Genomic DNA, 27,241 nt, shown 5'->3' on the forward strand with positions numbered 1-27,241 from the left:
AAAAGTAAACCTGGTCGACCAATCAAAAAATGGTATGGCAACGTGGCATCTAGTTGTTAAGAAACGGGGGGAGGGAGGGGGGGGAGTTTTAGGAGTGACGGCGGTGTTTTGAGATGTGAGAGATTTGAGGCGTTTAGCGCAAATCTTGTGTAGTTAGTGTGTAGTGTAGTCAATAGTTTTGTTGTGTGTGTCAGAACAATGAGGCGACTGCTGAATGTTACAGGTGTTACAGGAGTGATACATCTGCTGTTGTCAGGCCTGCAGGTATCAGGCTGTTGTTCTCCTTTATCTCATAGTGGACAGAAATTATTTTTTGGAGTGGCACAAATAATTTGTGTGGCATCAAATTTGATGCAGAACAGCTGATTGTTCTGTAAATAGTTTGAAATGTTTATTTAAAAACGCATTGGCTGCATTAAAAAAATAGCTGCAAAAAACTTTGTTGTTTGCCAAACTGAGTTACTTTTTTGAAGAAGTAACTATATAATTAATTTCCCAACATTGGTCATTATATACTGTATTTTGCAGACAGAGAATTACAGGACTCTCTCCCAGACCACAGACTCATACTCATAATACAAGTCAGAGCTTTATAAAAAAAAAAAAAAAGAAGAAGAAAAGAATAGAAAGAAAGTTGTGTTTTTCGAAATTGGAGTTCAAGTTATTTTTACTTCCAATAGTGTTAACATACTACACAGGCCAATGGCTAGATTTTTTTTTACATTTTCATTGTAAATGGGCTAAAGAAGTTTAAAAGTAGTCTAACATAAATGTAAACGCTGTAATTTGATTATTTTAATAAACCATGTAACTTGGATGGATTAAATGCTGGCGTGACCACAGTGCACACGTCTGATGTCGCTCACAGTGGTCCAAGGGACCGCTCAGGGAGTTTGTGTGTTCGCTCAGACACATGAAAAATTAGAGGGAACATTGATGAGGAATACTTTAAACACTCATGGAGTGGTGTGAACATAAACCAAACAGCCAACAGGTGGTATCCACTACGTGAAAAATGGCGCCATCTTGTGGCCTCTTTCTGTCACTATAATTCATTCAAAGCTTTGTGGAAAATGTTTCACCTGTAAAAGTTTCAAAGTCACCGGTGACATTTTTTCACCAGCAGAACGTTCAACGGCTTCATCAAAATGAACCTGACTCCGCGCTCAAACCAGCGTTCCTCCCTGTCCAGGATGTGCGGAGTCAAGGAGGCCATTTATGTGAAAAGGGAAAGACCATCTCTGAATCGAGGAGGGGGCCTAAGGTTACATCTTTCGCCATCTTACAATGCTGTGATTGCAGCCATTTCCCAACTCTCTGTGAATGGTACTCATGGCCATTGATCAGTGGTTGTTGATCAATGGTCATGAAAATTTCCATAATTATGATGAAGGAACTGACCTCACAGCCCATTGTTCCTTCAGTGGTGCTAGTTTCAGTCATTATGCAAATAATGCATTATGCTGTTTATAAGATTGGGGAAACCTGCAGTCAGCTGAGACTGATGAAGTCACTTGGATGAGTGACGAAACGTTTCTCCCACTGAAAACACTACGCCCAGATGAACAGATGAATCAACTTTTGGAGATTTACTTATCTGGATGACTGAGCATGCATCAAGACCATTTAAAGCTTTGTGGAAAATGCTTCACCTGTAAAAGTTTCAAAGTCACCGATGTCTTTTTTTCACCAGCAGAACATTCAACAGCTTCATCAGAATGAACCAAAGTCGATGACATCACAAGAGTCAGAACACAGAGCTACCAAGAAAATCTATGACGTTCATCTCTGCATCATTTAGTTTGGATGTAGTTGGTGGAGAAATATCATTAAACAGTTTGCAGCGTTCCTCACAGCACTCAGTGGACACCGGGCTTGGACACAGTCAAATCCGTATGTGGGATAGCTGGCTGCTCAAATAAGTGTTCTCCTTTTTCACCAGGCTCATCCTCCAGCTGTGATTCCTTCCCTGTTCTCTTTTTTCCCTTCTTTCTCTACTGTATATTTATAAACACAAAATTAGCTCAGGTTTAGAGAATAATTCCAAAATCTTGGTAGTGAGAAAAATATCAAGATTTATTTCACACAACGTGTTCAAACCACAATACACAAATGAAAGAAGCTCAGTGAAATAGAAAAAACAATGTTCAATAAGTTGAAAACCAATAGAATACAAGTTTTGGTTGTTGTGTCTTTGTTTTTGCTGTCAGTCCCTTTGTTTGTCTAAGGCAAAAAGAAAGAAAAAAGAAGAAATGATCATTACTGAAAGTCTTTCAGGTCCTCTTAGAAAAACTGATGGGATCCAACAAATAAACATGTGCTGCTGACATCTGTGGACAACCCGTTCTCACTCCCAAATCGTAACATTTTACGCTAGGTGACAAATCGTCAACATATTACGTTTTCGGGCACCCAAGGCGTTCCTACGTCACGACATCGGGAAACTGCGGACACATGAGAACCGTTTGGACTCAATCTACACATCTTCGCTTTTTCCCTTAAAATCGCTTTAGAAAACACTATTTCACCTCATTAAAGTGCTGGTTAAGGTTAGGAATAAGGTTATGGTTAGGTTTAGCGATAAGGTTAGGTTAGGAATAAGGTTATGGTTAGGCATAAGGTTATGGTTAAGGTTAGGCATAAGGTTATGGTTAGGCTTAGTGATAAGGTTAAGTTTAGGGCTGCAGTACAGGGCTGGAAACCGCCGCGTACCATAACAACGTGGAAGGTCACCTTTCGCGTTCCTCAGGAACGCCGCAGGACGTGACAAAACGTCGGGATGTTACGCCTCGGGAGTGAGTCATTTCATCTGCCGGGTGAATATCAGATGTCAGAAATGTATTAAACTTTAGGTATTCTGACATCATCGACCATGGCCAATCACAATTATAAACACAAACACAACTACATCTTCAAAACTACAATTCATTTCAATAAAAATAATATATAAACAAATTGTTTCACGTGTGCATTTGTCCTGTGCGGCTCAATATCCAAAGTGTTGTTCCCACTCTAGAGCAGCAGGTGCACCATGACACAAAGTAAGCAGAAGTCGCTATACTGGGATTATTCTGCTTTTTTATTTATCTTTATTTAACAAAAGATGTTGATTAAAGAGTTTTTTGTTATAGTTTAACCTAACTTGGGTTCAGCTGAACTTAATGTCGGGCTTTTATTAATTGCTGAAGAAGCCACAAAGATTATGTTTCTGATATTTCCAGGTTAGCTGTAGAGTTTGAAACACAGCACTGCATGCTGGGAAACGCTGTCTGTAGCCTCTGAGCACCATCAGTCAGCGCTGTGTGCCTGTGATGGAGTCCCCCATGAGCGAACATAATACTTTTACTTATCTGACAGAGATGATACCGTGATCATGAAGGTGATTCATCCAAAGTGAGGTTCTCCTCTCACACACTGGCTATTCTGACCTTTGGGAATTCTCAAAACGCGGGACTGTCAACTGCACAATTTATGTTGGTGGGGAAATGCGTGCGCGCTCTCCCCCCGCAATCATGTCTAAGACAAGCAAGTGTTAATTGGATGACGAACCATCGTTCTTTTATGCTGTATAGCCAAGAAATTTTGCTGTAAATGACCACATCCGTTGATAGAAGTCATTTGTAATGACAGGTAAGAACATTTAAGAAAGATGAGGTGGAAGAGGAAGGGTTAGATCCTTCACCTTTTATCTTGCATTTTTATTTTCATTTTATTGTAATTCTGAGCATTTTGTTGTTCCTTTTGGTGTTTTGGGAAACTGTAAATATTGACCAAGAGGCAATAATAATAACACAATAATCATAATTATAATAATTAATAGTATTAGAACATTTCTCTGTTTCTCTGTCTCATGGGGGCTTTCTTCCTGGGTTTCTCTTGTGTGCCCAGTAACCTGACGTACTGAGTGCGTGCAGCTCTGTTTTAAATCACACTAAAAGTTACGATCTGTACGAAACACAGGAGATGTTTGACTAAATAGCACCCCGAGATATTTAAAGCCAGCATCTTTAAATGCATTTGCAAGATAAGGATTTCTTTGTGGAACATTACTTCGAAAAGGGAGATGGAGAAAAGACAGAGATTAGTAGATAAATAGAAATAGAAAGTCTCTGTACTTACTCCCCGGCTACAATCAGTCATGCTTGCCATGAGGGTGCAGCGTCTGGATGTGCATGCACACATTTGATTAGCAGCTGACTCTTCTCTGGCTACGAGTCAAACTGCCTGTAACAAAGTTAGAAAATGCTCTGGTAATGTGCTGTCTGGGGCAATTTGTCCGTGACAGGGTCGCTGAAGGTACACTGGTCCAGACTGAGTGTTATTCAGAAAACTCCAAAGGAAAAAAAAAGCGAATTGAAGGATGCTGATGCCTGTCTTGTGAGACAGGTTTCAGTGATCCAAACATGACCCTGTGTGCCCCTTAAGCCTAATAACTGGTTTTGCCACCCTTGGAATAAAAGAACTGCAGTTAAGTGTTTGTGATAACTGGCAATGAGTCTTTCACATTGCTGTGGAGGAATTTTGTCCGGTTCTTCTTTGCAGAATCATTGTATTGCAGCCACATTGGAGGATTTTTGAGCATGAACGGCCTGTTTAATGTCACGACAAAGTGTTTCAGTCTGATTTAAATCCAGACATTCAATAACAGTGCTCAAAAACCTTCCTTTTTAAATTGTATTTAATTGTATTTTTTTTTTCTAGCCATTCAGAGGTGGACTTGCTCGTGTTTTGCATATTTGTCCTGCTGCATAACTGAAGTGTGCACCTGCATTTTGTATTCACTCTGGTTATTTTTGACCAGCAAAGAAAATTTGTTTAATGATTTGAAAAAACCCCTAACAAAACATTAATTAATGAGGAATGGGGCGAATCCTTTTTTTCACACGACTTTATGCTTTGTAAAAATGTTTCTCTTAAAATGCTTAAACCAGAATTAACTGAAGATCAGTAAAGACATTACAGTTCCAATACAGAGCATGAAACTGATATGGATTTGTTGGACTATTTAGTACTATACCTTACATTACACAAGGACCACCACGGTAAAATCTGCTGCCTGGTAGAAAATAAATTGCATAAATTAGCCTCATTTTAGAATTGGAGGACAACTTAGGCCTAACCTTTGCTCAGATACACCATACATACATACACCATTCAAACTATTGCAAAGGCAATAGATTGTGAGTTGTGAGTTTAAAAAAGCATTCATGATTATTTTGCATGTTAGCACACTTATAAGAGACAAATATCGACAAAATTAAAACAACAACAACAACAACAACAATGTAAAAAGGAATAACTTATATAAAAATGATATATTTGGCCTACAACTTGGCAAAAATGGCTTTTGGGAGTCCTCAAGAACTTTTTTGTATTTTAAATCATATTTTGGACCAACTTTTAAAAAAATAGGTTTACATTTTGTCTCTGGACGAGTATAATTTTTTTTTTAATGTATGTTTTTATTTTTCTGTGCATGGACTGCTTTCAAATTCACGGGTGGGATAAAAATGCAACTGTAGAATTAACCATTAATAATCTGATGTACACCTTTAAATACGTGATTCTGTTGCATAAATGACATATGTTAAATAGCCAATGCAATTCAAGCAACTTTTTTCTGATTTGACACAGAGGAAGTGCAACTGTAAATAAATAAATATTAATGCAGACGGAAAAATCTGTCTTTTCAGGACAGGTTACAATCCCAGCGTCTTATTTTGGTAACACTCGGAACTCATGCATTTAATTCCGGCTGGCTTGCACTGGTGTGGAAAAGATGGCTGCTTCGGCGGCAACGGCGAGTTCTTCCCCCGGTTTGTGTCCAAATTACGCTGTGATTTGCTCTTTTCTTGAGCGCTACGGAGCGTTGTTGGACTTGCCGGAGCTCACCTTTCCTCAGCTGGAGAGGTATCTGCAGGACACATCCTCAGGTAGGGCAGAAAAAGGTCCCGCTGCTCACGGGGAGGAGGAGGAGGAGAGACTTCACCGCTGCATTAATGATAATGGTAGCGAGCTAGCACGTAGCAGCTAATGTTAGCTGGCTGTGTTATTGTGTTGGTTTTTTAACCTTCTCCTTCACTTAAATATAACTTAACTCCGCCCTGAAGCTGCCATTCGAGGTAGAAAACATGTCTGTGCTCATTCTGATAGTTATTCAGCTGCAAACGGGCCGAATTATTCGAGGTTTTCTGTCACTTTTTTAGCTTTTGAATTGGGCTTAATTTTTTTCAAAGCAGCCTTTATCTGCCGTTGTAACGTAAAACAACACAACACGCACACAAACATGCGGCCGTGACAGTGCTCGCGAGGCGGTGAACGTGAAGATGGCTCACACAGCGCGGCGTGGATTCAGTTAAGTGGTCTCCGAAGGTGTCAGTGTGTGAAACGAGCACGCATTTGTGCACTTTATTTACACTTAAAATATTTTGCCTTGTGGTGCTTCGCGCAGCTACCGTCAAGCCACACAAAAACAGAGGACAAATGCGTAGGCGCTTTCAAAATAAAATAATTTAAAGCCTTAGAAACGCAATAGTTTTGCTGGTTACTACGAACTATATGCGCGATTTTGATGTGAAATTAAATTAACTGTGACTTTTATTGTTTCCAAACTCTTAGCGATAACCACATCATAGAAAACGGTGTTTAAGAATTTCACGGTAATTAAGAAATTGTTTTCTTCTTCCGCTCCCGCTGCTAATTGTGGTCGACTTGACTGTTTTTCTTATCCCGTTGCGTCGATTAGCGCATGCGCGTCCTCATCTGAAAGTGTTCCTGATTGAGTGTGTATTAATTAGCATGTGCCATCACCTCGTGTGTTTTAAAAGGACACCACGGACACATTTTTTCTACGTTCGATATTCCCATTAATTATTGACAGTTTCAAGCTCAATGCTTTTATTTGATTCAAATTAGACTTTTTAAAAATGTATATGCTTTTTCAAATCGAGGGAACAATATATGTTGTTATAAGGATATAGTGTGTATTTGTATTTATCCTAGAGACCTTCCAGTGCATGTTGGTAAACAGCAAAAGGCGGGCATGTGTAAAGAATAAACTTGTTTTATGTGAAAAACAAAGATAAATAAGGCTCTGTAATGTGTTGACACTGATTCCCGCACAGCGAAGGCTAGCAGCAAGAGTGAAAGAGAATGTTTACAAGGCGGTAGTGAGACGTGCTATGATCTATGCACTAACAGAAAGATAGGAAGCAAAGCTGAAGGTGCGAAGAGTGACCAGGATGGGCAGGATTAGAATGAGTACATCAGAGGAGAGGCGCGCCTGAGATGGTTTGGATATGTGCACAGAAGGGATAGTGGATATACTTGATGAAGGATGTGGAAGATGGAGTTTCCAGGCAGGAATTAAACAGGAAGACCACAGAGAAGGTTCACTGATGCAGTGAAGGAGGATGTACAGAGGTTCAGTGTGGTTAGTGAGGATGCTAAGGATTAGGTGAGATGGAGGCAGTTGAGCTCCTGTGGTGACCCCTATAAAGAAAGTAGGAGATGAAAATGAAGTATGTCAAATATTAATCCTATTTATCTGCGCATTTTTTTTGACTTCGTCCTAGATATATTTTATGTTAAGTCAAAGGCTTTTTGCTTTGTTTTTGGTTTAGATGGTTTGCTGCAGATGCTCTGATAAATGATTCTTTTGTTGTCAATTAAAACTCTTCATGAGCATCAATTAGAGCATCTCTCAGACTTGGTTTGATGTAAATATCACAGTGAGGAAACACTTGGTGACAAGTTTAATTGCAAAATAATGTTATAAAATAAAAAATGTATTTAATTAATGAAATGTGAGCTTTTAAAAAAATGTAACCGAAGATGAAAGGATGAAGTTAATATCAATAAAATGGGCAGAAGTTCAGTTAGAAAAACATACAAGAATCAGAGTTTTTTTCTTCTGCATTCACATATTAGAAATTGTCAAAAGGGCCATATATAGCATGAAAAGCCCAATAGCGTTACATAGACATTGCATACATTGTTGCCTGGCTGTTTTTGTCTGCACTCTGGTTTTGTTTTGTTTTTTTGTTTGTTTGTTTTTTTTGTCAGCTTTTCCCACGATTCGATAAATTTCATTTCCAGTCACAGCAGCTGATGCCGTTACCAGACAGTGTTACTTGCTTTACGGCTGTTTTAAACTCTGCTCAACAGTTGTAGCATCACACCTAAAATGCCTTTCAGACGCTAACGGGTTTCTCTGTTTTATTGTTTCCGCAGTTCCAAAGCTGCTGGTTGATCTTCACGTCAAGTTGCTGAGGAAGATCGGCAAATCGGTGTCTGCAGACAGATGGGAGAAGTATCTCGTCAAGGTAAGCGGTTGACACGCAGCACAACAGAACAAAAGAAGTACCGCCACAGTATTTTGGCACAGGACAATCTAGAATATTTATTTAACATTTAAAATAAATAGAGCCATATTCAGACAGCTCCTACTTCATCCAGAGTACCTAAAAGGGCTTCTTTCAGGAAGCTGAAATGTTCTTTCAGACCATTTTCTGTCTGTACTTTCACAGCCATGAAGATTAGCCAGACATCCAACACCCCCCCCCCCCCCTTTTTTTTTTTTTTTTAACATACAGCTTTCCAAAAACGTGCTTTTTAATAGAAAATGCTTCCCACATGGTTATGCAGAGGTCTGGTTTTATAGAGATCATCTGGTCATTTTACAAATTTGGAAAATAAAACCCAGTTTAATAATCTGATGGACAGGTCTGTTTTAGCAGAGAGACCCATCCTGCAGTAACCACCCTAGGAGCTGGAGCTATTTGCATGAATAAACAGCAGTAATCCCAGCGCTCAGAGTAGAAAAAGGTACTCGGGGTGATGTCAGCAGGTAGCATCAGGGTAGCGGGGTGGGCTGGTAATTTTAGCAAGGGGCCGCAGGAGAAACTGTGGCTGTTGTGGAGCCCACACCAATAAGGTGCTCAATATTAGTGAGATGTAGATGTCACAGTTAGACAATGAAAATGTGAAGCAGGCATAGTAAAGTCATAATTTAATCAACAATTGAGAACAATGTGCGTGTTTCTGCAAAATTATAAATATGTTATATTATAAATTATACAAAGTGCTGTTGCTATTTTGGCTCCAATTACATGTTCTCCAGGTATTCAGTTTTTGCTTTTGTTTCGTTTTCTTCTTGTTAATTGAGAGAAATTTGAGTTGTTGTTTTTTTTGGCTTTAACAAGTGCTTTAAAGTCAGGTGCAGTGTCTGAGGTGTAAATGTGGGCAGGTGACTGTGACTGAGAGACGATCTGTGTCTGGATTAAACTTCATTACTGAGAACGATTGTTCACATATGAAGGCAGATCCAAAGAGAACCAACATCTTTTGAGAAGGTCTCCTTATGTGTAGAAAGTTTTCGCCACCTGCTGTATAACAGATACAAAGATACCAGTTGCATTTATGGTTTCATTTATTTCTCTTTATATTACATCCACTTCAGAAGGCCAAACATTTTTCCTGTCAGATTTGAGCAGCCATTGGCTGGAACACCTGCCAGTTTGTCCCATTTCAGCCATAGCCCTTCCAAGCAACCGTTTTACCTCTGTGAAGAAGTCGCAGTCCCTTTCACTGACTGCACTGCTGCCAGTTCCTCTGTGATCTTAAGTCTGTCGCTTACCACATATAGAAAGATGAGAAACTATGCTGTGTAGTCAGACAGCACAACTCTCATCCACAGTCAAGGAGAAAAAAGTCACAATAGTCTGTTTTGTTTTTAAACTGGAGCTCCAGATTTCCTGCAGTGTCCTCACCTCAAGCAGTCTTGTTATGGTTCACCTGGATTGGACACATTCTCAAATGCTTCTTCTGAAAACTTCTTGTATTTCTGGGTGTTTAGTATCATAATGGTGATTGAAACTGCAGCCCTTAAACACACCAGTCTGCTGTCCACAGACTAAACTCACAGCTTGACCTCCGACTTCAATGGATAAATACTTAAAAGTATTTAAGTAGTGTTGTTGATTAAAAAAAAAAAAATCTTTCTTTCTTTCTTTCTTTCTTTCTTTCTTTCTTTCTTTTTTTTTATCGTGAGCTGACTTCTTTCGGGGCTATTACAGTGTATTTACAGTGATGCTGCATTTGCTTACTCACACATGAGTATGTAAAAATAAATTATCAGTCACCTTCAAAATCAAAGCAGTAAAAATGTGTTGTCCTTTCCCACAAAACTGCAAAAAACAGTAAGCCATTCTTTGATGGGGAGTTTATCAAAGAGTGCTTGGTGACTGAAATGAGACAAACTGCATGATGGATACTTACTTATCTTTGAATCCTAATTTCACACTGACGTCACACTGGCTGGTCAGGGACAGCCAAAGGGCCGAATGTGCCCCACAGGATGTACAATGCCCGGGTCTGCTTTTAAGATAATTTTTTTAGTAGATTAAAAAAAGAAAAGTACAGGGACGGTTAACAATTTAGAAAAAATGAGGGAGAGGAGACAAATGGTCCCAGTAAACCAGCATGTGATGCTCTAAGGTGGTTGCCTCTGTTGTTATTGTTTGCTATAACAATAAAGAACAGTTAAACACAAACATGCAAAAACATTGTGAAATAAAAGAAATGGGCATGACACACATTACGGCAGTGTATATGTGTAAAATTTATGTTTTAAATAATCAGAATAGAAGTAACAAAGTTTTACTGGCCAACCTCATCCTCTCACTCTTGCTTTGTGTTTATTTCTCTGACCAAAAAATGTAACCATTGTTATATTAAGACTTGAGAGCCTGAAATATCATCTTTTTTTTCTACTGTCTCGGAAACATGGCACTTTAAGTCATCTAAACGGAGGCTCTTATTTATTTTTTATTTTTTTACTCAAGAAGTAACTGTGTACCCTCTATTAATTGACTAATGTCTCCAGTTTGACTTTTTTCTGAAAATAAAGGTTAACCATGTGATGTATTTTAATGCCACTTTGTTGTGTTACTTGTTTCCCTTGCAGGTCTGTCAGGAGTTCAACACAACCTGGGCATGGGAACTCGAGCAAAAAGGATACAAGGAGTTGACGGTGGAGTGCAAGACGGGGATACTTAAAGTGAGTTTTTTGTTGTTGGTGGATGTCAGGATGGCTGTCCGGTTTCCTCTCAACTCTTAGATATTATAAATGAACATTTTCTCCTCCACTGGCCCGCTTTTACACACCCATGCACATGCTGCAGGTATCACCCAAACATAGACGAGTGGGACAGCTGCAAATGGAGCAAAGTTCTCAAGAAGTCAGTCAGATTTAAAGATGTAGGCAAACATGTGTTTGAACTTAATCTCCACTTGTTGCTTTGTAAAATAAGCCAGGGGTGGGAGGAAGCAGCTGAAAAAGATTGCCTTTTGTCTCGTTTTAAACGTTTAAAGGTTTTGATTGTGATTATTAACTGTCTCTAAAAAATATTATTTGTCAGTTGAGATATGCTCGCTTCCTCAGTTGTGGCACTCATCATTTCTAGAGGCTGCATCAAGCTTTTTATAGAGAAAACTGAGGCTTGAGTCTTGTATTACTGCTTCCAGGCTACTATAGGTCTCTATCAACGGTAATTATTTGTTTTACTTATGGAACTAAAAAGCTAAAAATTGTGACTATATTATATTTGTGTAGTGAGTAAATACAGGAGCAGTAATCAGCTGCCTCGTCTCCTGTGGACAGACGACAGCTCCACACTCTTGAAGGTTAGCTCGAACCGAAGTACTGGTTCTTCCCTACTCAGTGTAGCTTCACCAACTCTCCGCCTGTCGAAGGTTCTGGTCGGGGCAGAACGCAGACTGTGGCCACATAGTCAAAATTTCTGTAAGAAGTTCCTGAGTGAATGAAGTGACCCAGAAGTAGAAGTGGTAGCCTTTATAAGACCTGGTTGGGTTAATACATAGTGACGCAGTATCAAACTATCAGCATAACTTAAATGATTCAGTCCATGTAAATGTTAAATAATGGTGTATTTTCCCTTTCACACAGGCTGAGGTTTTGAACCTTCAGCTGAACCATGAATATTCAAGTTTCTGCTCTAAAATCTTTTTAAAATATAATTCTGTGCCTCTGTGAGGTAGTTTTGACTTTCTTTGTGTCTGAATAAACTTTCCTTTATTGGGCCTTTTCTTTTTTCTCCAGTATTTGTGTGAGTGTCAGTTTGATGACAACGTCAAGTTCAAAACTGCCATCAACGATGAGGACCCAGATAAAATGCGCCTGCAGCCAATCGGCCGGGACAAAGACGGACAGATGTACTGGTTTCAACTGGACCAGGACAACAACGTGCGCGTTTATGTGGAGGAGCAGGACGACTTGGACGGGTCATCGTGGAAGTGCATCGTCAGGTAAAACGGACAGAAACGTCCTACAGGTGTGAAATAAACATTTTTTTTGTTTTTAAATGTGTGTTTGTCTCTCTCCTTGCAGAGATAGAAACGATTTGGCCGAGGTTGTCGCTCTGCTGAAGACGCAGATTGATCCTGCGCTGTTGAAAAAAGAACAGGAAACGAAGCCTGAAGGTAAGAGTTTTTCAGCAGTTACAATTTTTTCTGGATTGCATTTTTAGTTTAGATTGTTGCAGAAATGTTTCGACTTCATTAGGAACCTACACCTGAATATTTGAATAATAATATCTTTGATCAGCTTGAGCTGCTGGCATTGCTCACGCTCAGAGCAGTGATTATCACACTTCAGTTGACCTCTCTTGTCCAGTTAGATCATAATTTTCATACCCCCTTAGCAGCTTTTTTCCCTGTTTTTTTTTTTAGAAAGGCTTGGTGCCTTAAATAAAGAACTCCAATTCCTCTTCAAATGACAACTCGAAGTGCTGAGAGATCTTTTAAAAAAGGAATTTGGAGGTCTTGCTCTTGAGATTGCCAATAAATTTCCCAAACCCTGAATCTACTTGGTGCCCATGTGCACTTGTTTCTAATTTAATGCTGGTGTATATACTTTTCTCCTTCATAGATGTGTATTATTGACATTGACTAGTGTCTAATTATCTATATAAATATATAAATTTGGAATTAATCTATTAAAAATATGGTTTGTGGAGGCCACCATCTTGACGTGCCATCTTGAATACAGTGGCTGTTTTGCTGTTCACGTTTTATGTTTGTGACTAGAGACTGGCCACATGCGTAGTACACCAAAGGTGAAGAGGAAGAAAACTCGTAGGCATCCCTATGTATTATCATCTGAGAAGGAGGCCAGCACCTGAATAAAAGCTCAACCTCATCTCCTGAACTGAAGTCAGGGCTTCAACAAAACATGCTCGCTTATTCCTGATATTGTCACAGCTGTCAGCAGATTAGACCTGTGAGCCTCCCGTCTCTGGTCGTTTGACAATGAGGTGGTTAAACAGCAACTGGTTAAATGCTAACATTATGTCAGCTAATGTCAGGCTGGAGTGTCCTATAAATCGTACCTTACAGTTTATTTGCTAAGTATCTGATTCCAGCAATGTTAGATCCAGTGGCTAACAGCAGCTAACCGAGGCTAACAGTGGCAAAAACAGCAGCGCTTACCAACAGAAGTTCAGGATAATCTCAACAACTCACCTCAGTATCGCTGTCAGAAGTGAGTTCTGCTGACTAATTGACTTGTATCGGACTTTCACATAGTTTTACGTCCCACAGAGTAAATGGATGTGGACACCAGTCTACACGCACTTAAATTAATTGAAGCCAGAGTTCTTTGTCTTACAGTGGCCACCGTAGTTGGGATTATGTGCTTAAATGGGAGAAGTCAGAAAACAAAACTCTGTTGACTTTAATGTGCAATCTACTGACACCATTGTGTCTTTAACACTAAATTATCTATGTTGATACATTTTACATGTACAAAATGATAAAGAAAGAAATTTAATGAAATTCCAAATGATGTGATGGCTTGAAATATTGCTTCAGACTGTAAAGGCAGAAAAGAGGCGGAACAACCAGAGTAAAGCTTTATTTATAGTAAATGATAAACAGACTGGCACTTACTTTAATTAATCACTCAAAGCTTTTACTATAAGTCTTATTCATCCAGCCACACACACACATTCATACAGCAGTACTGAGCACCTTGTCTAACACTCTAATGAATGAACTGGGAGCACCTCAGGGTTTGGCATCTTGCTAGTTTAGACATAAGCAGTTTTCTTGTTTTCATAACTTGGATGACAAGTATAAATGTAAACAAGGAAAGCTTATACTCCACAAGGATTTAACGCAGTAAAATAATTTAGCCCTGCAACAGACTGCGACAGACTGGCGACCTGTCCAGGGTGTACCCTGCCTCTCGCCTATGGTAGCTGGGATAGGCTCCAGGCTTTTTTTGTGCTATCGAAGTTCGCTGGCTTTCATTCAAAATCTGTTTATCATGAGCACCTACACATTGAGCAACTTAAAAATGATAAATGGCTTCAAGCTGACATTGACACCTGTGGGGCACTATCAGCCACTAAGACAACAGACAAACTTAAGTGTTTTAATATATGATTATTTCATACTTTAAGGCTGCCTGTTTATTTAAGGGAGATGAACGATACATTATAATTTTACATAATAATATCACAGATGATAGACTAAATAAATAGATTTTAGGTAGATGCTTGTGCATTCTCAAAGTCTTATATGTTGAATTGAACTGAGTATGTCATCTGTTCAAAGCCTCTCCCAGTCAGTGCTGTTCTCTATGCCTGTCTCACTGTACATGATGTTATTAGCACAAACACTTTAAAATGATCATTTAGGACTTTAACAATAATACAGACAGCAGTGTAGTCAAACATCTCACAGTTAGTTTTATTGGGAATTAACTTTAACCTCTTAGGCCCCCAGGAGTTTTCTGAGCTTTCTGCTTGGAAATGAAATGACCAAAACAAATGAAGTATTTCTCTGCTATTGCAAACTCTGTGTAAACAGTCTGGGTATCAAAATAAAACTAACACTTGTGAGATGTCATCAGAGGTGTAAATATTATTGCAGCTGTTACTAAGTTACTGGGACTCAAACATAGAAAAATTTGATTTTTTTTTATTTGACTCACCTAATTTATTTAAAAGTATTTTAAAGCATATAACACCTTTGAAAATATACTTTGGTTCACATTTAACTCCAGAAAATCATAAATCAAAATATGGATGTTACCTGTCCAGATTCATGGTGACGTAACTGCTCTTTTAACTGTTTGGTGTCTTTGCTTTGTTTGGTGGTTGTAGAAATGGTTTACATGAGCTTTTAGCTGAGATTCAGAGGTTTCTGCGGACACTACTTATGTCAGCACTTACATTTTTGACCTCTTGTTATAACTGATTAAACATGATCTCCTCCCTTTTGCCCCCATTTTTGGGGGCATGGGTGCTTAACTAGTTAAAAAAACAAACATCTGTCTCCTATTTTTGTGTCACATAGGAAAGAAGCATCAATATCTGATGAGAAGACTTAATTTAGCCTTGCTGTGTATTATTGTGGTGTTTGGGGCAGTTTTCTTGTTTTGTGGGGTGGTTGTTTTTTTTCCCAAGTGGAGATGAATATCTCTAACAAGTTGATTTGTTCACGTTTGCACATCGTAATTTTTAAGAGAAATGTGTTTTTTGAGTTACACTATATGCATATAAGGCAACCATTTCCTTTTTCGGTATTTTTTTTGTGTGGTGCATTTTTCTCTGTTTTAACAAAAGGGAAAGAAAGTTTATTTAAGTCGACCTAAGATGATTTGTTTTAATTTTTACATGGTCTTAACTGAGGTGATGCAAAGTGAAACATGCATTTGTTTTTTTAGGTAATGTGCTAGAAAAGCTTGAAAATGGACCTTAAAAGTTTTTAAAAAGTGCTTGAATTTGACCCTGAAAAATGTCTACTTACTTTGAGTATTTAAGTACATCAAAGCTCCTAGGAGCCATTTAATCTTTTTCTCTTTTTTTTGTATTTATTTTGTTACAGGTGAGACCAGAAAGACTGAAGATACATCAGATGAAGACAGCAAAGACTCCACCAAGTCAGTCTCTCCAAAGACGGAGAGCAGTGAAAAAGTAACACAGAACACGAAATCGGAAAATTCAGAAGCAAAATCTGCGTTAAATGGTGTCATTGAAGGTAAAGCGGAGGCAGAGCTTGACTCAGAAAATGTCAGTAAAAAAGCCCAGAACATCAAAGAAGAGCCGATGGAAGTTGTAGACACTAAATCTAACTCAAGTGAACAAACACCGGCCTCTGAGACGTTGTGTATATCATTAAAGGAGGAAAAAGAGGAACCGAAGAAGACCAGTGCAGAGGAAATGCAGCAAGCCATGAAGAATGACCAGCAGGCCAAGATCCCTTTGAAAAAAAGGGGAATGAAGTTCAGTGAAGACTTTGATAAAAATAATGCCGTTATAGTGCAAAATCCATCTCTTTCTAATCTGAAGGAGGCTGCAAAAGACGACTCGACTCCTGACCAATCAAAGAAAGCGTTGGGTATAAATGATCATATTAATGGTGAAGTTACCCAATCAGAAAAAGGGTCACCAGAGCGAGTAACAGAAGCTGTGGAGAAATCTGTTGACATTAAAGAGAAAGACGCTCCGACCACCGACGAGGAGGTTAAAAAGGACAAAAAGGACGAGCCACAGGGAGTCACCTCACACCAAGCGGATTTGGAGAAGAAAACTCAAGATGAAAAGGAAACGGAAAAAAGGGAAACATGCGAGTCTTCGCTGCCCCCGACAGAACCGACACCTTTATCTAAAGAGATAAATAATGCAGCAGAGAAATCCTCTAATCATGAAGAGCACGAAGAAATGAAAGAATCCAAACCAGCAGACACAGAGGAGTCTTGTAAGGTGAACAAGACGACATTAAAGGAAAGTCATAAAATATTAACTGCTGATGAGTCAGGGAACCTAAACTTAAATCACGAAGTCGAATCCAAAGAAGCCGAATCAAAAGTTTCAAAAAAATCAGAGGAAAAGCTAGACTGCACAGACATGGACACGTCCGAGTCGAGTCAGACTGAAGAAGCCAAGGCGCCCGAAAATATAACACACAAGCAAACAGATACAAGTGACTCTAAAGAGACTGGATCATCTGAGGGTAATTTGGAGAAAACTGATAGCTTTGCTCTGAAAGAGAAGCCCGAAAGCTGTAAGATAATGGAGACACAATCTGCAGACACACCAGAGAAATCTGTAGACTCTGAAACCTCGGAATCAAAGTCTGTCACTAAAAAAACAAGTGAGAAAGTGGAGGAAACAGCCAACACTAAGGAGAGCGTGGACCAGCCTGTTATCGAAAAGGTCGACAAGTCAGACTCATGTAAAGCTGCAGAGAAGCACGATAGCATCAAAGATGCAGAGATGGCTCCCACAGTCTGTGAGACAAAGACGGAAAAGCCAGAAGACATAAAGAAAACTGTCAACTGTGAAGATGGTACGGTACGTGATGCTTCCAAGATAAGCAACTCTGAGTCTGGGCCTGTGGCTGCAGAGGCACAGGGCGCAAAACTCGATGTGACAAAACCACAAAAAGATGACAAAGCTGAGATGAACTCTGTCGCACAAAAGCCAGAAGAGCAGCCATCTGAAGGGCAGGATAAAACGCCCAGCCCTGTTGAGAAGACGGATGCCTCCGATGAAAAACCTGAGACTGAACAAGAGAAGGATTCTGAGAAAAACCCCAGCGCAATCGAGGCAGAGCATCCATCATCAGAAAATAAAAAGGATGCTGACAGGGAAAGTGAAAAGGACACTGATAAAGAAAAGCTTTCAAACTGCAAAGAGGACTCCACAGCAGATGAACTCTCAAAAACTGAGGAGAGTAAGGGCAAAAGCGAGGATGTGGACTCTCAAGCAAAAAAAGATGTGGCGAATGGCGGTGAAGCTCCAGCAGATGTTCAGGAGGAGGGTGTCTGCCGGAAAAACAAGCGCCCAGTCCACCGAAGGAAAGTTGAGTTCCAGCGGGAGGAGCGACAGGTGGACTCAGAGTCCGACACAAACGTGGGGAGATCCCTGCGAAGATCGCCGAGGATCTCTAGGCCGACGCCAAAGGCAGTAGAGATCCAGGACAAGAAGCAGGAGAAGTCGCAGGCGCCTCAGAAGCGTGACGAGGAGAAGGGTGAGAAGGAAAAGTGTGAAGACGAGGAGGACAAGGAAGAGGAGGTGGTGAAGGTCGTTCAGAAGAAGCCAAGAGAGAAAAAGACGGATCAGGAAGGCCAAACCAAACCCAAGGTAAGACCAGGCATTCATTCCATGTACTGTATATAAAAGATGGACATAGCCACTGTGACATTATTCCACATCTGAAACTTAGAGGTGAATGAGAACCTGAGGGACACCGGCACTCATGGTAGTCAGGAGTTAAGCCCACCCTAAGGTGTAACCTGCTTCATCAGCCTTTCTGACTTTTATTGGGGAGTTTAAATTGATGACCATAAGAAAAGATATTAAGACTTGAAATGTCTTTCCTGTAGATTTCTGTAGTAGTGGTTTCTACCTGGTGGGCCATGAAGGTCCTGCAGTCCTTAAACTTGGGAATAACCTTTTTTTGCAGCCAGTGGAGTCGCCCTCTGCTGGCCACCAGAAAGAATGGAGGTTTAAGGTACTGCAGCCTTTGTCCATCTTTTATGTAGAGACTGGTCATTTTCCAGATTGCACAGCTCTATTTTTCCTCCGTTAACATTTTCATTACTGCTTGTTTTAGGCGAGAAAGAGGCGAAGGGTTCGGTGGTCCAACACTCGGACGCGCCGCAGAAAGAAAGACTCGGAGGACGAGGACGAAAACAGCGACGAGGAGTCCAGCGAAGAAGACGAGAGCGAGGAGGAAGACGACAGCGATGAAGACTACAAGGTTGAGCGTACAAGAAAGAGGCGGAACCGTAACCGAGAAAGGCGAAGCTCGGACTCCTCGACCTCATCCGACGAAGATCTACCTCCCAATGACGACCCTTGCAAACACTGCGGTCTTTCAAATCACCCAGAGCTGGTGGGTAAAATCTGTAAAATCTCACCCGCATATATTTATATTGAAAAGAGACTCAAATTATAACAGCAAGGACAGACTGGAGTATTATCCAGGAAGGTTTTAATAATGAGACTGTGAGGGTGTTATTGAATCGGGGGCAGTTTTTAGCCGTGAGGTTGGAAAATAAACAATTTCTGAGGCTCCTCCTAGTGGGGAGAAGGCAGAACAACGCTTGTTTTTTTTTGTTTTTGTTTTTTAAAGATGTAAATGTAGCCCAACATTTAATATCAGTACAAATGTGAGAGGAAACTAGGGCAGCTGGGGAGTTTTTGGTTAGAGCCTGAAGCAGAAAAACACCTTCTAACCGACAGTGATTTCACATAGAGTAGCATCAACGTCACTTTTGGCAAGCAGGAAAAAACAGCCACTGATTTATTTCCTCAATACTGTAATTTGATTCTATGGGTTGTGCTAACTTTGCACTCTTCTTTCTTTGTTGAGAGAAATACTTTTGTTGTGTTACGATCTGCCTGTATCTCTTTCTCAGATCCTGCTGTGTGATTCGTGTGACAGCGGCTACCACACAGCCTGTCTGAGGCCTCCGCTCATGATCATCCCCGATGGAGAGTGGTTCTGTCCACCCTGTCAGCATGTACGTACCAGTCAGTGCACTCAAAATTAAATGTATAGTTAGCTCAGTGTTTCTACATCTGTGGGGCGTCAACGACTGGGAGGAAAAAGGCAACGTAAACCACGAGTAAATGTGTTTTTAATGTAGATTAAAATAATGCAACAAGAGTCCACTGATGCTGTTTTTCACGGTTTTTTAAGAAGTCTTAATGATGGCTTTAAAACTTGTGTGGTGTTTGATATCATGAAGCTGAAGTGCAGTTTGAGAGCTACTAGATTAACTAAAGTTCAAATGTATCACTCTCCCCCCTCTGTAGAAGCAGCTCTGCGACAAACTCGAAGAGCAGCTCCAAAACCTCGATGCTGCTTTGAAGAAGAAGGAGCGGGCTGAGAGGAGGTGAGACAGTTTGTGTTTCAGCTGTTGTTGAATTTAACAGTTTGTTTTACTTTGAAGCCAGTGGTTCCCAGTTTGGGTATGACTTTGAACCATTCCACATTACATACATATTTTTAGGGAAGGTAAACAGTCCTTTAGACGGTCTGCGTTTCCGCTGTGGCACAGACGTAGCAACAGCATCTTCCCACAGATTTGAGTGGAGATGGACAATAAAATACAATTTGAAAGTAAAATTTAATCAATTTTTGTTCTATTTCCTCTCTCTGATTTGAAATCTCTCTGGACTTCAGCAGTGGTGTAACAGGTCTTTCCAGAAAGCAAAAAAGAAAAAAGCTTGCACCTGTTAACTGTTTGTTTTTCACCTGGCTTCATTTGGAGCTTGTTGCAGTGGTTTTCCGTTCAGTCGAGGAAGAAGGATTTTGTGAACGCGACCTACTTTTTACCTACAAATTACCTACAGTGATGTAACATCACAGGAACCATTTGTAAGTCAAATGGTGATTGGTTGGTTGATAAGTGGGCTTGACAGGAAGTAAGCAGCAGTAGAGTTCACCATAAAGGGAAAGCAATTCACAAAAATGTCACAGAGCTGCTGCAGAGGAAAAATTTTCATTGGTTTTAACATTTAGAAGCTAAAACAAGAATATCCCACAGGCATGTTTCCCTGTACATTTTTGACACTGCCCCCTGGTGGTATTGTACAGCTGTGCACAACACTAGTGCACACCCATGGTGTTGCCTTGAAGGTGCAGGACTCCCAAAAACCATTTTATTTCCTGTTCTGGAAAAGATCTGTGTTATGTAGTGTTATGAAAATTCTGTCCACTTTCTGTAGATGTGAATTCCAGCTTTTACTCTGAAATTGCAGCACTTTAACTAAGCACTGCAAAGCTTTTACAAGTTTGCACTATTTGACACACAGAGGACACTCGGATTAACTTTTTTGTGTGATCATCTTACTGTGTTTTTCTTCTCCAGGAAAGAGCGTCTGATTTATGTTGGAATCAGTGTCGAGAACATCATTGCGCCCTCTGTGAGTACTTAGTGAGGTCATGGGGTCTTAAATAAAAACACAAAAAACATTGACCTGCTGCTGATGTTTGTGAATGTAAGTGACGCTGAACTCTTTCCAGGTTGAGGTCGAGGAGGAAAAACCAGAGATCATTATCAAAGAGAAGAAAGAAACAAAGAAGAGTAAGAGCTGGGGTCGGAGGTCAACGAGGGCGAAGAAAACCATCAGCTACAGGTACGAGACATACTATTTTGGCCACACAGCTGTATGTTCAGGCAACCAGTCCATGTCAGTTGATGTTGATGACATCAGTGTTTGTAGCTAGTAGCCAATCACGGATAATATATAATTTCTATAGAGCTGCAGTCATCACAAGAAAATCTTGCCTACTTCACAAACAGTTGATGGCCTGGGTTTGTTGGATAAGCTCGATCTGCCACAGTGTGGGGAGTTACATCTGCCTGCCAGATGTTTTTTGGGGTTTTTTTGTTTTTGTTTTTTTACCCTAAATAAATCATAAAAAGATTACCTATTATTTCCAGTATCTACAAAAAAAAAGGTTTTGTTTACTGAAAAGAGACCCTGGTCGACATGGGGGGTGCTGAATGTTCATCTGTGTGAGATAAATGTTATCACATCTCTTTTGCTGTGAGCCATTTAGGGTGTTTTCACACCTATAGTTGGTTTACTCTGGCCCGAATCAGTTTGTAAACTTCTAGCTTTTTCCTGTGATTTGGTTTGTTTTCACACAGAGAAAATTCTACATTAATGTTCAGTCTGCTTATTGGCCAGGAGTGTCTGGGCTGGACCAACAAAAGTAAACAGGAACAGGAAGAAGGTGCTGTGTTCTGGGACACTCGAGAAAACAGAGAATTTAGGTTCATTTCAAAGCTGGTTGCTAGCCTGTAAAGACCTTTGCAGCTCTGTAGTAGTAATGTACACCTAGTCGCACCTAGTAGTTGGTTCAGATCGCAGTCGGATCAGGTTTGCACCATAAACAATTGTGTGGACTTCATTTGAAACTGCATTAATACCACCCCCTCTAAAAACTCTCCGTGCGGTTGTTTTGGTCAGCACCTGCGTGTGATTGCCAAACCACAGTTTCATTTAAACGGACTAAACGCTTCAGGTGTGGAAACACCCTTGGAGTCAGTCGGCAGTTGGACAGGTGATTGTGTAAAGTCGACTTTTCCTGCTAACTAGTGAAATTAGTTGTTAACGCTCCTGATGGGTCCCTTCCTCCTGCAGGGCTCAGATCTGGCAAGTTAAATGCCTGTTGTTAGTATTTATTTATTTTAAATCCGGTGTTGTTATTATTGGCAGAGACGCATTTAAATTCTCCAGGCAGCAAAAAATATTCTTGTCTGTGTTGATGTAAACTTTGCAGATTTGATGAGTTTGACGAGGCCATCGAGGAGGCTATCGAAGAAGACATCAAAGAAGCAGAGGGTGGAGGTAGGAGGAGAAGAAACTGTACTGTGTAGTTTGCTGAAAATATTTCTGGCTCTGAAGATCAACCCAAAATCTGAAGCTCATTTAACATGTTGTATCCGGCTTGTTTGTAATGCAGAAGAATGTAGCAACTTGTCATATTTACACATGAAGCGGTTCAAATGTGAAAGAGATGTGAAGTATTTAATGTAACTGTGAGGTGTTTTTGCAGGAGCGGGTCGGGGTAAAGATATGGCCAACATCACAGGGCACAGAGGGAAGGATATTTCTACCATCCTACAAGCAGAGGAGGGCAAGGAGAACGGCCAGCCGCCGCGACCCAGCACCGGCCAGCGCAGGAAAAAACGCCGGCGACTCAACGACCTGGACAGCGACAGCACCGTGGACGAGGAGGAGAGCGAGGAAGAGTTTCGCCTCAGTGAAAGGTACAGTTTGACTTTTGGTTTCCAATCTCATAAATCTGTCAGTTTTGTTCACCAGACACTGAACTCTATCTGCGTTCGCTTGTTTGCTCGGATGCAGCTCAGAAGAAGAGTTTGTTGTGACGGACAACGACACGGAAGCTGAATCGGAGGCAGACTCCAACAACAGCAACGGTAGCGGTAGGCATCGAAAGTCTTCGCGGAGCAGACTGCTGACATGCAGACGGAGCTCCAGAAAGCGGCGGCGACCGAGAGGGTACTCGGATGATGAGGAGGACGAGACGGATGAAGAGGATGATGAGGATGAAATAGGTATATCTGTTTTACATTATACTTTTTTTTACTTATTCTCTAAAACCTGAAATAAAGAGGTGACTACAGGTTAAAAGGTGCAAGTTGTAGTTGAGTTGTCTGCCCCACAGTTTCCAGCCATCCACCCAGAGCATCTTTGCTTATAACCAGAAGTTTCAGAGCTTAGATCGCTTCTGAAACGCCGCTATTACAGTGCTTAAACCCAGAAATTACTCACAGAGACCTAACACAAATGTTTGAGGTTGGAGCCCCTGGTAAAACTATAAACAAGACTAATAATAAGCTCAACTAGTAACTAGTACACAAAACGGCAAAGAAAGTTAAGAGAAAAGACCAGTGCTGGTGCAGGAAAGAGACCCAGCATTAACCCTGCTCTTGATGGTGAGCCTCCTTAGGATGAACTACAGAAACAGAGCAGGTTAAAAAGGGGAATGTGTCGGGTTACACAAGCAAGTCAGAATTACAGTTTAAATGTCTGAGCACAATGTCATTTAAAATTTGTTTCTAAGAATATTCCTGCTGCAGGTCGTCCTCTGATTTTTAACCCCTTCTTTGTTGTTTTTTGTGCGTTTCTGTGCAGTGACCGAAGGCTCCAGTGAGTACAGCGACAGTGATCTGGATATGAGCCGCCGGCGGTCGAGGCGGAGCCAGAAGAAGCAGGTTAACTACTGTGAGACGTCAGAGTCTGAAGGCTCTCAGGCCGAAACCAACCGGGCCAAAACGAAACCCAGACGTCAGCAGGAAAGCTCCGACAGCGACGGTCAGTCAGAAACACTTGAGTGATTAATTACTAATCTAAATAGATTAATCAATCAGATGAGTTAAAAGTGTGGAGAGCAACTTTGGTTTCCACTAATTTATCTTAAAATATTTCAAACTCATTGGTTCTGTATTAATAACAAATCCTTTAAAACAAATACAAAAGTTTGGTGTCTTTCTAAAAAAAGAACTTTTTCATCCAGTTTTGATAATATTCAGCAGATTGCAGTATCTAAGCTTTATTAACTCCCTCCTGTACCCATGACATCTCTTTGATCTTAAAATAGTTAAGACCAGAGTCACTACATAAATCAGTAGTGATTTATCACTAAATAAATCACACCGGCTTAGAGACTGGTTCATGACCATCTGGCACACCTGCCATTCACGAGGGAAAACTTCCGTGTGATTGCTTTGGTTGCTTGCACATTTACTGTTAGTAGAGGTGATGGACTTGCAAACGGAGCTGCTCTCTGAGCTGTAGTGAAACTCAAAAGTATGACCCAAACCATAAACTATATCTTGCATATCTTTTACTGCGAACGCGAGCTTTTACTGGTGACCAGCAGTAGTACACCTCAGTCTCCTTGTAGCCACACCTATGGTATCAATTTAAAAGTCTTTTTCTTTTTTCTTTTCTTTTTTTTTTTTTTTTTAAGTTGACCTCTGACCTCTCTGAGATTTTAACTCATCCAAGATTTTTGGTAGTTTAGTTTTTTAATAGTATCAATTTGAAACTCCTATGTGGCCTCATTGTTGATTTGGTGAACGACCTTTTATGGGTGAGGTGTTTAAAAACTACAGGCAACCCCAACAATCTGCTAGAAACCAAAGCAATCGCTGGGAGTTTTTTGGTGCAAAACAGTCTTTGCATCCAATTTCACCCAGCGAGATGGCAGACAACTGTCAAGCAATGAGATCTTGATGTCATGTGAGAAACTTCAGTTTTAACTCTGACAAAGTGCATTCACTTTCAGCACCATGGACAGCGACAGCAGAGAAGTGTTGGTTTAATGCTGTCTTTTAGAGATGAAGCTGATTCAAACTTTTCCTCAATTGATTTTATTTAAATTCTGACTGTTTGACACACACACACACACACACAGTCTTATTTCATTATTTGCATCAGTTTTAAGTTGCTGAGTTTTAACTGATTGAAAAACAAAACGCGTAAATGAGGCAATGTTGACGTGAACATGATTGATCACAGCAAGACTAAATGTGACTCTTGTTTTCTCTTCCCAGCGAGTTTCTCCAGAGACTCCGAGGAAGATTCGAGGGATTGGAGGTCGAATAGAATCTCATCGGAGGAAGATTCCCGGCAGCGACGCAGACGCCTAGCGCTAAAACGCAGGAGAGCGTCGGAAGATGACGACTCCGACGATGACTCAGACGAATCTTCCGAGGAGGATCGACCCATCCGTAAACGAGTGAACCGCATCGACTCGGACGACGACGATGACGAGGAGCAGCAGGAGGAGAAGCCGAAGGAGAAGAAAGCAGAGGAGGAGTCAAAGGGAACAAATGCATTGGACTGCGGCCTGGTAGAGCTGCCGCCCACCAACGGGCAAAGCCCCATAAAGAGCCTCGAGGGTATCATCAGCCGGCCCGCTGCCACCATCGCTACCATCACTGCTCCAGGCATTATCCCACATCTGGAGCCGCCCAAAAGCATCAGTGCCACACCGGCTGCTGCCATAGCACCAAACGGGCTGGTGGGGCAGGACATTGCGGCACAGGACGATGACGAAGACGACCTGTTAGGAGTCACAGACCTCGTGGACTACGTCTGCAATAATGAACAATTGTAAAAACAAAAGTGGTGTACTGTTTGTTTGGTTTTTTTTCTTTGTTCTTTTGTTTTTTTTTTTTGGTGGTATTGTATTTTTATATTGCTTAACTTTATTATTCCCTCCCATGCCAACAACTCCTCCTCCATGTCCGTTTTTCTCATGTCACCTGGAAGCCTGGACCGCACCCCCACACCTCCAGTGTGACGCTGTCCCCATGGGATCCTGCAGCCAATAAGGGCACCGACATATCATTCCTCCCAGTTGACCCGCCGAAGCACCGTCGTCCCCCCGGTTGTCGTTATCGTTGTCCTGTTTTCAGTTTTGGTTTTAATCACTTTTGGCTCTGAAACTGTGGGGAAAAAGTTGGTGTCTGTTTGAAAGCTGAATAACTTAAAAAAACAAACAAACCCCACATCATTCCATAATTGGCACCAAGTTCTGGACATCTGTTTATCATTTTATGGCTTTTTAAAGAAATGCAATCATATGTTGATTGAAACGCACTTCACCGGGCAGGGTTAGATGAGATGATAGACGCGGCCGTTTAGCTCGGCACAAACACGGCGCGATGAGCTACAAGGAAGCGGGTTTAGCTTGTTAGTCTGCTTTAATTAACCAGCTGGCACGCTGACCTTTCACAGCAGCTTTTAGCACCAGATGTTTTTTTAACGTTAACAAACATGCTTCCAATGTTACAATCGACGAAAGCCGGGGCAGTTGTGGTGCGGCACTAATTTAGAGGTTTTTGTTTGTTAATACTTTTAAAAAAATGTATGTTTAATTTCCTAAACATGATATTTTCTGCCACAAATCCACCTGTGAGCATTTTTAAAGCTCTTTAAAGCTCACTAATTAACCCTTTATGCCCCGTTTGTTGCAGGAGGAGCTTTAGAGGAGCTACAGGTGGATTTTTGTTTTTTCAGGCTTCGTGCTGAGCTAACATGAGCTGCTGCTTCATGTGAGGGATATATTTGATAAGCTATTGGTTCTTTCTGATCATATCCGGTGTGTACTTTGTTATTAAAACACGTTACTCCCCCCCCCCCCCCCCCCCCTCTTTTTTTTTTTTTTTTTTTTACCTCCATGCTAAACAGTCAAATATACCCCCCCCCCCTTTCATCGTATGAAGGTGTGAATGTATATATGTGACCAACCTTCGTTTCCCCCCCCCCCCCCCCCGAACCTAATTTTTTGTCATTGAATGTTAGAGTAGCTTTTGTATATTGTATACATATATAATTATTTTAACTACATGCGCACTGCCATCAGCATCAGAGGTTGAACTTTCAGGTTATAGTTTGTTTGGAGAAACCAAATCAAAAGGTGAAACTCTCCTTCCCTCCTGATCCAGACTAGCCTCTTCTTATCGCTTTCATGTGATTCATGGTTTCAGTAAATCTATTTTTTTGTATATCTAAACCTTTATTTGTTGTTGTCTCTTTGAGGAAATGATGTAAAGTGTCTTATTTTCTTTGTGGGTGGAGATGCCTGCAGGTCTTTAGATTTTTAGTATCTTTAAATGGATGAAGGAGTGTTAGGGTTTACATTAAAGAATGGG

The 27,241-nt window shown here is 40.7% G+C and overlaps 1 protein-coding gene and 1 non-coding gene across 3 annotated transcripts; both read left to right on the forward strand.

Annotated features, from left to right (window-relative positions):
• The first annotated feature begins 3,342 nt into the window (after positions 1-3,342).
• Positions 3,343-3,506, forward strand: LOC134638046 (U1 spliceosomal RNA). The gene has a single exon (XR_010095220.1). It is a non-coding gene; the product is annotated as a U1 spliceosomal RNA (small nuclear RNA).
• Positions 3,507-5,767: 2,261 nt separating this feature from the next.
• On the forward strand, positions 5,768-26,732 carry rsf1b.1 (remodeling and spacing factor 1b, tandem duplicate 1). Of its 2 annotated transcripts, XM_063486091.1 has the most exons (17): positions 5,768-5,933; positions 8,233-8,324; positions 10,967-11,059; positions 12,122-12,327; positions 12,410-12,501; positions 15,913-18,173; positions 18,496-18,543; positions 18,646-18,927; positions 19,454-19,558; positions 19,854-19,933; positions 20,912-20,966; positions 21,067-21,179; positions 22,333-22,400; positions 22,609-22,822; positions 22,920-23,131; positions 23,712-23,891; positions 25,136-26,732. In XM_063486091.1, exons 1-17 carry the CDS (start codon positions 5,780-5,782, stop codon positions 25,699-25,701), a joined length of 4,821 nt encoding a protein of 1,606 aa, XP_063342161.1. In that variant the 5' UTR covers positions 5,768-5,779; the 3' UTR covers positions 25,702-26,732. The 2 variants fall into 2 exon arrangements, with proteins under 2 accessions (XP_063342161.1, XP_063342162.1); XM_063486092.1 differs by lacking the exon at positions 18,496-18,543.
• Positions 26,733-27,241: the final 509 nt, after the last annotated feature.

The sequence above is a fragment of the Pelmatolapia mariae genome, linkage group LG10_11 (genome assembly GCF_036321145.2).
Source record: "Pelmatolapia mariae isolate MD_Pm_ZW linkage group LG10_11, Pm_UMD_F_2, whole genome shotgun sequence".
Lineage (NCBI taxonomy): Eukaryota > Metazoa > Chordata > Actinopteri > Cichliformes > Cichlidae > Pelmatolapia > Pelmatolapia mariae.